At 46.0% G+C, this 12346-nt stretch overlaps 2 protein-coding genes across 2 annotated transcripts in view; both read right to left on the reverse strand.

Moving 5' to 3' along the window:
- Window positions 1-688: 688 nt before the first annotated feature.
- LOC307088671 (cyclic nucleotide-gated channel beta-3-like) lies at window positions 689-10061 on the reverse strand (the record flags this gene model as incomplete). The annotated part of the gene is made up of 17 exons (XM_079754622.1): window positions 689-980; window positions 1167-1319; window positions 1417-1535; window positions 1909-1992; window positions 2165-2262; window positions 3049-3208; window positions 4051-4192; window positions 4557-4679; window positions 5242-5306; window positions 5446-5532; window positions 5750-5800; window positions 6006-6214; window positions 7134-7433; window positions 7622-7791; window positions 8802-8964; window positions 9136-9205; window positions 9951-10061. The coding sequence occupies 17 exons, from the start codon at window positions 10059-10061 to the stop codon at window positions 689-691; spliced, it is 2397 nt and encodes a 798-aa protein (XP_079610748.1).
- Window positions 10062-11200: 1139 nt separating this feature from the next.
- The window catches only part of LOC307088672 (cyclic nucleotide-gated channel beta-3-like), a gene marked incomplete at both ends in the record, with an annotated part of 11140 nt that continues 9994 nt past the window's right edge, over window positions 11201-12346 (reverse strand). The window contains 3 exons of the mRNA XM_079754623.1: window positions 11201-11351; window positions 11824-11976; window positions 12145-12263. Coding sequence (XP_079610749.1) covers window positions 11201-11351; window positions 11824-11976; window positions 12145-12263 — 423 coding nt within the window. The remainder of the gene's footprint in view (window positions 11352-11823; window positions 11977-12144; window positions 12264-12346) is intronic.

Here is a 12346-nt window from a genome sequence, read left to right on the forward strand (position 1 = left end):
AGTTTGGTATTAGAAAGAGTTTATATATATATATATACATACAGTATATATAGCATAAAGCAAGGTAAAGTGGAAAACAAACTAGGAACAAGGGTGTATGACGAATCAACTCTGCCAATGGAAGGGATGAACTGATGAACTGATGAACTGAGCATGCTCAGGACCCTTCCTTTGCCCTCAGTGCCTGGAGAGAATAAAATACAGACCGTAAATCAGCCATGATGTAATAATAATAACTTCATACGGCACGTCCCAATTTTCACCACTCGATAAAGAACGCTAACACCTCAACAGTAAGAAGTCAAATCAGTTGGAATAGAAAATGTATGACATAATATAACCTTCAAGTAAATAATGAATAATAATACAAATAGTAATAATGAAATCAGACAAAGTAACTGGGTGTATGTTGGAGTGAAACGAGGAAAGGTACGTCACACATAAAACAATGCCTGTTCCCAAATTAACCCATTTGGATGAACTGGGCGGGTGTTGGCCAGTGGCGGACTCAGAGTGTTTGAAGGGCAGGGGCGAAAAAATAAAAGGGCCACATTCTTGCTCCAGAGGGCACATCGTCATAATTTATTGTATGAAGGGGCACCAGAGGGCACCCATTCATTTTTTTCACATGTAAAGGGCAGCCAATGAGGAACTTTCTCTCGTATTCACCACTCTTGAGGGCACTTTTTCAACCATGGAGGCACCAGGGGGGGCGGTCGCCCCCCCTGCCCCCCCCCCTGAGTCCGCCACTGGTGTTAGCAATGATCAACTGGTGTATTCCCATTTGGAACTCAATCATAACCATTGTGAGTTGACGATGCCCTGTGCTCCCATACTTCACCTTGAGTTTGTCCAGAAGGCCTCCTTGGCCGAAGGCTCTTAGCATTTTGGGTGTGGGCGGCTTGGGTCCGAACAAAGATAACCCCCTCTTGTCCGTCACTCCCTTGGCAGCAACGGGGCCCTTGGCCTTCATTAGTTTCCTTTACGAATGCACACACACGCATGCACACACACACACACACAGACACACACACACACAGGCAGAATCAACAGAATATACTTTATTCTCTTGCAGGATTTGTAAGTAACACAGTTGCAGATGTTGCATCAGTGAAACATTCAATGTTCAATCAACTCAACGTCGAATAAACAACAAAAGAACGTACTTTCCCTTCCTGGCCAGCACCTTCTGGGACTCTGGGTAGTGCACCAGGATGTCAAACAGATCCTTCTTCTCCAGGACGAAGAGGTTGGCGAAGCCGTGAGCTTTCACGTTTGCCGTTCGTCGGTTGCCGCCATCTTTGGCCGACTGCAGGAGACTGTAGAGGGGCCAGGGGGCGTCTTGATGTTCACTTAAGTGGCATGTAACTTAACAGGCTACATGGCACAACATAAGACAAAATTGTAGATCCATACCTGATTTCTCCAAACACACAGCCGGCCTTCAGCGTGACAAACACTATGCTGTTGTCCGGTCCTCCCACCACCTGCACTGCACCGCTTTTGATGACGTACATCTCTTTACCGATATCCCCCTGTCCAGCAGACAGAGAGGGGGGCAGCCACAGTTAGAGCAGATTGAGGTGAACTTGGGAGAACTGCTAACAACGGCCACCAGAGGACAGTGTTGCACAGATTACTATGCATCACGATGTTATTATGCTCTCTTTCCTGGTCCCAGAGCCCTGACAAAGGCAGGCACAAGACCCCTGGTGCCAGAGCCCTGACCAAGGCAAACACAAGGCCCCTGGTCCCAGAGGCCTGACCAAGGCAGGCACAAGACCCCTGGTGCCAGAGCTTTGACCAAGGCAGTCACAAGACCCCTAGTCCCAGAGCCCTGACCAAGGCAAACACAAGACCCCTGGTCCCAGAGGCCTGACCAAGGCAGGCACAGACCGGTGCACTGACCTTCTTGACAACAAAGTCTCCAGGTAGATACACAATGGACTTGAGCCTCAGTAACATGTCCACCAGCATCTGCTGGTCACAGCCCTGTTGAGACAACACCATGTTACTCATATTCATAACATTCAATATGTCCTTTACTGCAAATGTATGTATCTGACAAACACTATCACGATTATATAATGAACCCTATTTTAGAACTCAATATGAGAGAGGATTGTGAAATATAATGGGCAATGGCCGGATTGCAGCAGCCCACCTGAAACAGAGCGATCTTCTGGAAGGTGGCTAGGTTGATGTCCACAGCGATGGCCATTCTCATCACCAGGGGCATCTTGTCCAGCAGCTCAGACTCATCTGGGGGACGATGAAGGTATAGCGTGATTTGATTAAATATCGTCCATATCGTCCTTAACGTCCATTCGTACTCTGCCTTCGTCCATAACCAGCAGGGTACATATGCTACATTCCCCTTTTTCCAATCGACTGGGTTTCAGCTAGTGTAGATATGTCTTACCATATCTTTGCTATTTTTCAACACATTTGTGACTCTTTTAAATAAAATTAATTTGTTAATGGATACTGTGGCTTCCACAGATTTGTTGCTTTCCATGTCAATATGTATTTTACTGTGGCCCCGTTTTGAAACTGTGCATGTCACAAATTAAGCTACTTTGATTTTGACTTTGAGTGAGAGCAACAGTTTTTATTTATATTTTTTCATTTAATCCGAAGTTTGATTGGGCATCGGCAGCTCTATGTACTCTTTCCTCAGCAACACTTCAACTCCAACTTCATTTTGTTGATCTAAAATACAAGAACTTGTTGAAGCTATACAACGTGGTGGTGTTGTTAGAACCCAGTAATAGCCTCTGTTAACTGGCGCATACAAATTAACTCCTCATCATAATGGTAAATTGACTGCATTTATATAGTGCATTTATCCAAAGCGCTTTACCATATTGCCTGATATTCACCCATTCATGCACACATTCAGGTGCATTGCTCAGGGACACCTCAACACTAGGAGGAACAAGGGATCTAACTAGCAACCTTGCGGTTACAAGCCAACCCGCTCTACTTCCTGAGCTACTGCCCTCCTTATCCTATCCAATGACATCTCCCGGTCCCTCTGAGCCTTACCCAGCATGCCCTGCGCCGCCCAGGTGTAGTTGTACCAGGTGCGCACGCGGTTCTGCACAAACTTGGGGATGCTGTTGGTGTTCATGTAGGACACGCAGCCGTCCATGGACGCACGGAAGTACGTCTGGCCCGCCGTCGCCGCCCCGATGACGTCTCTCATCTGATACGGTCAGAGAGAGAGTGAAGGAAATAGTGATGTATATATATACACATCATTATAAATATCAATATTAAACGACAGAAAGCAACACAGGTAAATGAAGAAAGAATACAAGAAAGACAGAGAGACAGAACTAGAGCAAGAAATTTATTAAACAAGCAAGAAATCTACAAAGAAATCTAGAGAGAAAGGAATAAAATGGGACAGGGAACTCTATTGTTTGCTATCCACTGTAGTAATAGGCAATAATCACAGAGGCAGAATGGTAGGGGCCAACACAGGTGTACCTCATGATGTTAATTAAGCGCCCTGGCATGCCTGCAGACCCACACTAGACTTAACGAGCTACACCTGTCCTTTGCTATCACACATACTCCGGGATGAACCCAGGGGCCGTGTTCCAAATCGTACACTTTTTCCTTTTTACTTGCAGTACGTACTGCAGCTACCCTTACTAAGTACATAGTGTTGCACACAGCATGCGATACACCTGTAGACATACTACAGGTGATTTCACTGATTAGCACACCCATCGACTTTCGTAGGGGCTCACTCAATGTAACGTATCTACTGCTGCGCAGAGGATTTGGGGGCAGAATAGCCAGAAAAGCATGGTGGCTTGCATACTGCAAAATGCGACCGAATGTAGTACAATATCTTGGTATTTTACTATGTATAATACAATACTATGATGATGTAATACTACGTATTGGGACTTACTAAATATTTTTCACGCATACTCAAAGGTATGGTAGCATGGGTATTGCAATGCAGGGCTATAACCAAACCACCTGTGCTTGACTAAACCAACAGGCGTAAAAGATTGTAGTATCTGAACAAACCTGTCCAATCAGACTGGAGAACACGAAGACGCCCACGAAGAAGTTACACATCTGGAAGGTGATCTCGAAGACCGTCTGCGGCACCGGAAGCCCCCCGATGTTGATCAGGCTGCGCACGGCGTAGTAGTAGCACCTCAGGTAGCTGTGGAGCCCCCAGAGCACGATGGTCAGCTGGGACAGGCACTCAGGTCAGTCATTCAACAGAGGCTTTCCTCCAAACAGATAGCGGGTGACTCTCGGATCATTGGGAAGTAGAGGCATTCTGAGTAGGCTGCAGGTTAACTATGGGTGTCAGGAAACAGGCAAGAATCAGCTTGAATCGCTTTATTTTTTTATTATTCAGGGCCTATGTGTGTGTGTGTGTGTGTGTGTGTGTGTGTGTGTGTGCGTGCGTGTGTGCGTGTGTGTGTGCGGGTGTGCGTGTGGGTGTGTGTGTGCGCGCGCGTGTGTCCCGGTCAACGGAGCTGCTGTAGCCATGTGTTGGGGGGACCGTGACGTATACGTACGCGCTCCCCTCGCCGTCGTAGACCCACTCGGTGGTGGACAGGCCCTGGTAAAGAGACGCCACGTAGAAAAAGCAGGCATTGATGTGCAGGGCGTACAGCAGGTAGCCTGTGGTGCGGATCACTCTGGGGGTTGGGGGTTGGGGGAGAAGGGGGTTGGGGGAGAAAAGGTGATCACTCTTGTGGAAGGAATATTTACATCTGCTGGACACTTGAAAGGAACTCAAAAAGGAACTCAAAAAGGGATCTTAAAATGCCTTGTTGGTCAACATATGGGGGGTTATGGAAGGATTTTAATGTTTTTTGTTGTTTTCATGCAGCCTTTTGGTTTCAGGGTACGTTGGGTTTTGTCATATGGAGGGGGATATGGTTGATCCATTACTTAGCAATATAAAAAGTCTTAGTGAATTATTTATTTATTAATTATTCTTATTATTATTGTTAATATTATCTATCATTTTATTTTATCAATAATACTACAAGCAATGAATGCTACTAATATTCTACCTTCAAGTGTATTAAGCGTCACAAGACCATCCAAAGATGTACAATCTTGCAAATAAAACGGGGAGTGTTACCACTGTGTTGCCCTGACAGAAATAAAGATGTGTTGAATAAGAGGTCTAGATGGTGTGGTTTGGATAGTTTTGAGGTCCGTCCGATCATCTTTAAAGCATGTACCTCTTACCTCCAGATGTAGGCTTTGGCCATGATGCTCTCGAGACGATCACTGAACTCAAAGAAGTATTCAATCTACAGAGACAAATGAGCGACGTGCATGTCAAATGAGAAAGGACACCGCACATCAATCAGATCTACTTTGTCCAACGTTCATGACGTATGATGTGCTCCATTTGACCTACTGACACTGGAAGGGATAACATTGCTTTACCCTTATGATCCGGTTCAATCTGAACCCAGAGTTGAAGCCGTAGAAGAGGCCCAGCACATCGAATGGGATGAGGCTCACGAGATCAGTCTGTGGCCCAACAAGTCGAATAAAAGGATGAAGATTCACGTACGGTAGGACTTTGTCTAGGCGTTGCTTAATTGTGCAATACAATTACTACAAACGAAAAAAATACGAATGACCCACAATGGGGTTTGTTTTTCAAATCTCTAGCGAAAAAGCGGATAGATAAAGCATTTCAAAACCATCTTCTTATCTTAAACATGCTTTGAGTGTCGATGCTCACCTTAAATCGCACAGATGAGCGGTAATGTGGTTTGCTCAGATTCCTATCTTTCTGAAAGGCAATGCATCCAGTTTAGTTGTTTGTTGTACAGTAAATGTCAAAAACGTTCCATTCAGTGTAATAAATGTGTATTTAACTATCTGGTTCGCCATCCATTACAGTCATCTGTCGGGACACAAGTCATTCCCTTGTCCAAAACAAAGGACACTAAAGAACCACCACTCATAGTCCAAACACATCTCCTCAGGTCTCTTACCACGATGTCTCCCCCTTTGACAAACTGCAGGCGCGGCTGCCAGACCATGATGTCGATTATGTTGACCAGGTCCGAGATGGCGTCGAAGAAGAGCCAGTAGGGGTTGTTGGTGGCGTTGTGGTAAGGGAAGACGAGGCGTACAGGGATGAACCAGACGTTGTAGTTGAAGGCAATTGCCACAACGGCCAGCCAGGTGACGTAGCGACGGTCTGCGAAGGGGGGGGGGGGGGGGGGAAGGTGTTGAGGTTGTGCAGCTTTTTAAGAGGAAGAGGGACGGCCTCTCAAACGTGCAAACATTACAAGCTAGAAAGCAAAAAAAATAATCCATTTGATTCCAAATAGATAGTATGTTTTACAGCCCTAAAATAATTTAAAATGTATCTCTTAATGGTTGGCAAGATGGAGAATGACGAATATTGTTTTCAGTTAATTATTTCTATTACTTTATCACCCTTTTTCACACACTGAAACTCTGTTATCTCAACAACCAGATTCACATAGCTAGTTCCAATAAGTCTTTGTTTCCATTCTTTTTTTTTACTGAACATGACAATAACTTTCAACATCCTTTAATTACACATGACTTAGCCTTGATTTCCAGTCTCTCTGGGGACTCTGTCGTTGTGCAGGAAAGCCTGAAGGTACTCAATATCGGAAGGCCAATTAGTGGCGCTTGAGGTGCGACCGATCATGACACCAGTGGACGGGCAGAGCGGGTCGATGGACCAATGGCCGACTGCATCCACCACCCACAACCCAAATGTAAACGTACATGAGGGGGCTAAACCAGTCAAAGCCTGTCTTTGCTCACTTACAGATTTCATATCACTTACTAACTGATCTTTTTATGTATGTCGTTTATTTAAACTATTTATTGACCGATATATCGGGCGGATATTTGCATTTTTTACGTGTATCGGCATCAGCCGATGCGTGGCTGCTGCGTTCGCCGCCATGTTTTTCCCGGCATTATTTACATATAAACAGTTCAATAAATGTTCATGTTTTAAATTGAGACTTGGAACACTTGTTATCATCATTGTTATCATCATTGTTTTTTCATAACCTGTTAACCGCTCTGAGACGTGGATCGCGGGGGTAGCGTCCGGGTACACGGCTCCAACCTACCGGTGAACGGGTCGATGGTGTTGCCCAGCACCCCGTCCAGCTTCTCCTCCACGGGTTGGAACAGCTTGTCGACCGGGGCGCAGCTGAGGTCCGGCAGGAACTTGGCCGCCTTCCTGGCCTCCTCGGCCAGCCTCTCCTCCTCGGCCTTCTGCTGCGCCTCCAGCCGCTTCTCCTCGTCCTTCTTCTTCTTGTCCTCCGCCTTCTTGGCCGCTTCCTCCGCCTTCTTCTTGTCCGCCTCCTCCTTGGCGACACGCTCGGCCTCCTTCAGCTTGATGAAGTCGGCCGTCCTCAGGACGGGGGCTGGGGAGGAGGGCGGGAGCAGAGGACGGAGTGAGGGGGCGGGGCTTTAGGTTCCAGGTCGTGTGCATTTTAACGAACAGATGCATTTTAACGAGCAACTACGCATGTAGTTGCCTGTGCACACCCGTGTGTGTGTGTGTGTGTGTGTGCGCACGCGCGTGCGTGTGCGTGCGTTCGTGAAGACATACTGATAGGCGGGCTGATCTCCGGCGAGGTGGCGTAGGGGTCGATGACCTTCTCCTTGTACCTCACCACCCGGTCCCTCAGTTGCCTGGAGACGTACCGGAGCGTGTCGTCCACGAAGCGCTGGTACACCACCGGCGGGGGGGTGGGGGTGCGAGAGGGCGGAGGCTCATCACTGCCGACACCAGGCCAAGAAGGAAAGGAAGCGGCAGAAGAAGAAGAAAATGGTGTTGTTTTTTAATTTCTATGCTTTGTTATTGAGTCAGATAATGGATAGAGGGTAGGACACGCAGCAAATGACCACGGGCAGGATTGGAACCCGGGTCGCTGCGATCAGAACTGAGCCTATATGGTACGCAGTCTACCCGGTGAGCCACCGGGGCACCCCAGAAAGTGGGGGACAGCTCGCACAGGACGGCGAGGCTGAGAGGAATAGAGTGACGGCGTTGAGTCAGGGAAAAGAAAACTTGTTAAGGAGGAACAGAGTTAATCGTGAGCGTCACAGGTATGTGATGCTAACTAGTTTAATTTAATTCAATAGAATTCATGGCAATACAATCTTCATGGCTCACGTCGCTCAAGTTGAAGATAAACAGAGCTAAGCAGTCGGACTTCCTCTTCTATTTTTCTTTGAGTCTAATCTGCTGTCCCTGTAATACCACAATATCTATATTTTCTACAGGTCTATCTATAACTAGAAAATGGTATAGTCATTTTTCTAAATTCTCCTAAAAATAGAAGAAGTAGTGAGAAAGAACTCCCTGACCAGGTCCCCAGGGTCTTGGTGAGTAACAAAACCTCTTAGCTCCCTAATCCCTCCCAAAGCTAAGCTAGGAGCACTACTCAGCAAGTCATATTGTGACCATAGGCCCAGAGAGAAGGCAGTGTCCTGCTGGCAAACAGCTGCAGTCTTATTGCTGAAATGCACATGCTAGACCCCTACTGGTGTTTTAGGTTTGCATTGACGCACCTACCGACAAAAAGCGACTTTATTGACGACCAAGTTTAGTTAATTGTTGTTTCCAACATGAGCAATGTAGGTGGGACCACATGTTTGATCATTTCTATAGTCCAACATTGGGTTGAATGTCTATGGATGCGGTCAATCATCTAACCCCAGGCGGTGATTTTACCAAACCATGTCCGATAATGTCTTGTGGTGATTAGTTTCTTTTAAAGCCTTACGTGGCCACTCCATCTGCAAGAACTGGGGCTCCGGCGGGTGCTGCGGCCGGTGTGGGTGCTGGACCCGTGGTGGGGGCTGGACCCGTGGTGGGGGCTGGACCCGTGGTGGGGGCTGGCGTCGGCTCTGGTGCTGGTGCAGGTGTAGTGGGCGGAGCTTCAGCTGCTGTGGATGGGAAGCAAGAGGATGAAAACATGATCTGGATAAGCAGATCAGATAAATGGACTTCAATCATCCACAACTCAATCCAATCCAATAGAAGTACAATTAAAATAAAGGTTTAAGTGTTAAAACAAAATATATTTTGTACAAGACAAGTTGAGTATTTTGGGTTACCTGGTTTGGGTTCATCTTTCTTCGCCTCATCTTTCTTCTCTTCCTCTTTCTTTTCTGGAGGTTTTACCTCCTGTTAACTCACCAAAACATAATGGTGTTATAGCAGCATCAGACATCGTCTATTTCAGATTGTATTTTTTGATTAGCTTAAAACAATACAAATCTTAACCGTTTTTCAGGATGGTTTTAAACAGGCGCCTTCATCACCTCTACTGATTGTATGTCTAAGAACGGAGATCCAAACCCAACCTTTAGGCTATTCACTCCAAATGTCATGAATGACAGTATGGTATGATGAATTGGGTTAGGGTTAGAAATACACCTGTACACTCTTCAGCTGCAAAAACTACCATCTCAAAAGCCTAAATCTAGCCAATTTAAGAACACATTCATCTGGTGGGCTTTTGTCCACAACACTGCCAAGCTGCGTCAGAGACTTTCTCAGAACACAGCCAAAGCCTGTGTTCAATCCAGTTATTGTATCTCTACATAGAACAAGCTTCTTGTTGACACAGAGTTCAAACAGTACATGGATTTGAATGAATACAAAATATACTACATTATTTAAAGTGTTAATTCCAGCGTTCCGTGGAAATAAACTCGATGTTAATAACTATAGTATAGTAGCACATAACTATAGATATGACAAATGTAGTCAACATAGAGTGGGTAAATACAAAGGTGTGACTGAGAAAAAAGGATCCGAATACTGAGACTGGAACGTCTCCACGTAAGATGACCACTTTCTAAAGAAAGGGCATTACTGAATCACTTCTTCAACAGCTCCCGATCCCAATAAAGTGCTGTGTTCTTACCGTCGCGGGTGGAGCAGCGGTGGGTTTAGCAGACACTAGCCGGGAGGGGCTGATCGGGGATTCGGCCGGGGGCTCCGGGGCCCCGATGAACCGCTTGAATTTGTTGAACATTGCACGTGAAGCCAAGCGCGCTTGGCCGAGCTGCAGAGCTCTTGAGTTTGATCAGAGCAACCGGGAGCATGGTTCAACCCCTAGCATACTCATTGGTTAATCCCCTCCTACGGGGGAGAGATCAGCCGTCCTGACCTCACAGCACATGGTAGCCTACAGTAGGGCGCACGCTGTGGTATTCATAGCAGAATTTACACACATCGAGGCCTGGGAAGGTCCAGGTAAAACTACTGTCGCTACTCAAAATGAAACAACATATGTTGATATATACGTTTTAAGGGATGCTTTACTTACTTATTATCTGATTTGCTAACTTGTGTGACTCATTTTTTTGTCTGCAACATCTTTTCAGTTTAAGGAAAAGGTTAATGAACGTTGAAATATGAGTGCCAAAGGTTTTCTGGGGATAAAGAGAAGAACGACAGAAAGGGAGAGAGAGAGTGACCTGATTGTGAGAGAGCAACAGTGAGAGCATTTGGTTAATTAAGTCCTGGCTGCATCTCAGTATAGCTCAGGGGATTATAGCACACCTCTCAGTCGCTCTCCACAGCAGTCATGTCCAAATGCAACCGCTCCAACACAACAGAGGGGAAGACTTCAGGTTAACAGGATAATAGATTTATTCACAAAGATGTTATAGCAGACAACGCAAAGCACACATCCCAGTTATGTTTTGCCATGCCATTTGGAGACCTGGCTATAAAATATCATCCTTATGTTAGGCACTGTATTATTGTGTATTGTTAGCAAACTGATAAAAAGTGATGGCAACGAAAAGGACAAATACAACTTTATATTTAAAATGAGTATAACATAATAACAATATAACAACAAAATATCATCCCCACAAGCGAGTGAATATATTTACCTTTGTAGAATCTCTTTCAAATAATACACACCAACCAAATCACCCAGACTAAGAGACATATACGCAAACTCGTGAAACAAAGGTTCAAAACACACTGTACATTGACCTCCATTAAAGCAACAAAGAATAAGAAAGTACAAAAAACATGGCCTCGGATTCCACGTTATGAAGCCGCGTTCTGGAGAGGGAAAAAGGGAAGAGTTAGTAAGGACTTCTGCTCACCTGTGTTTCTATTATAACAACTCTGATTGTTTCGTGTGAGAAGTAAGCTTCAGATAACCTTGAGTTTTAGGAGCTTGTTGAGGTTCCCACCAAAAGCGCGCAGGAGTTTGGGAGTGGGGGGTTTGGGTCCGAAGAGTGCCAGACCCGTCTTCTTCTGTTCTTCTATCTTGGCCGCCGGACCTTTGGCCTTCATTAGTTTCCTTTCAGATCGCACACACACACACACACACACACACACACACACACACACAAAAACACGCGCATACAAACTCAGACACACGCACGCACACACACACACACACACAAACACGTGCATACGAGCACAGACACACGCACGCACGCACACAAACACACACACACACGCACGTACACATACCCACGCAGGCAGAGTCACACAAGTAAACTCACACAGACGCGCACGCAGTCACAAATACACACGCACAGACAGACACACGCAGACACGGGTGCACGTAGACACACACACACACACACACAAGCACGCAGACACACATACGTGTATACATGCACACACACAAAATACACACACAATTTAGATTCTGATACTGAATTAATCTCCTCTTGATCATTTAAACACTTGAACTAAGAGTTGTTGTACTTTTAACTCCACTATCTAGCGATATCAACCCCCCAACCCTCCCCTTCTGGACTCACTTTCCCTTCCTGGCCAGCACCTTCTGGGACTCTGGGTAGTGCACCAGGATGTCAAACAGATCCTTCTTCTCCAGGACGAAGAGGTTGGCGAAGCCGTGAGCTTTCACGTTAGCCGTTCTTCGGTTGCCGCCATCTTTGGAAGACTGCAGCAGACTTGTGGGGAAAAACAACATGACAGCCTGAGTCAGCCTCAATGTTGGCCTGGGTATTTTTCTGTTGTTGTGAGCCGACTGAACTAAGTCCTATGTATACGTATGGTGAACCAGCGTTAACATGCTGGTTGTAGGTCAAAAACATACAACCATGGTAAAAGATCCTTACCTGATTTCTCCAAACACACAGCCGGCCTTCAGCGTGACAAACACTATGCTGTTGTCCGGTCCTCCCACCACCTGCACTGCACCGCTTTTGATGACGTACATCTCTTTACCGATATCCCCCTGTCCAGCAGACAGAGAGGGGGGCAGCAAAGACCACAGTCACTTCTTCATATAGGAAAGACGTTTAAAAAAGGGTATTTTCT

Source organism: Pollachius pollachius (assembly GCF_949987615.1).
Source record: "Pollachius pollachius genome assembly, chromosome: 17".
Classification (NCBI taxonomy): Eukaryota; Metazoa; Chordata; class Actinopteri; order Gadiformes; family Gadidae; genus Pollachius; species Pollachius pollachius.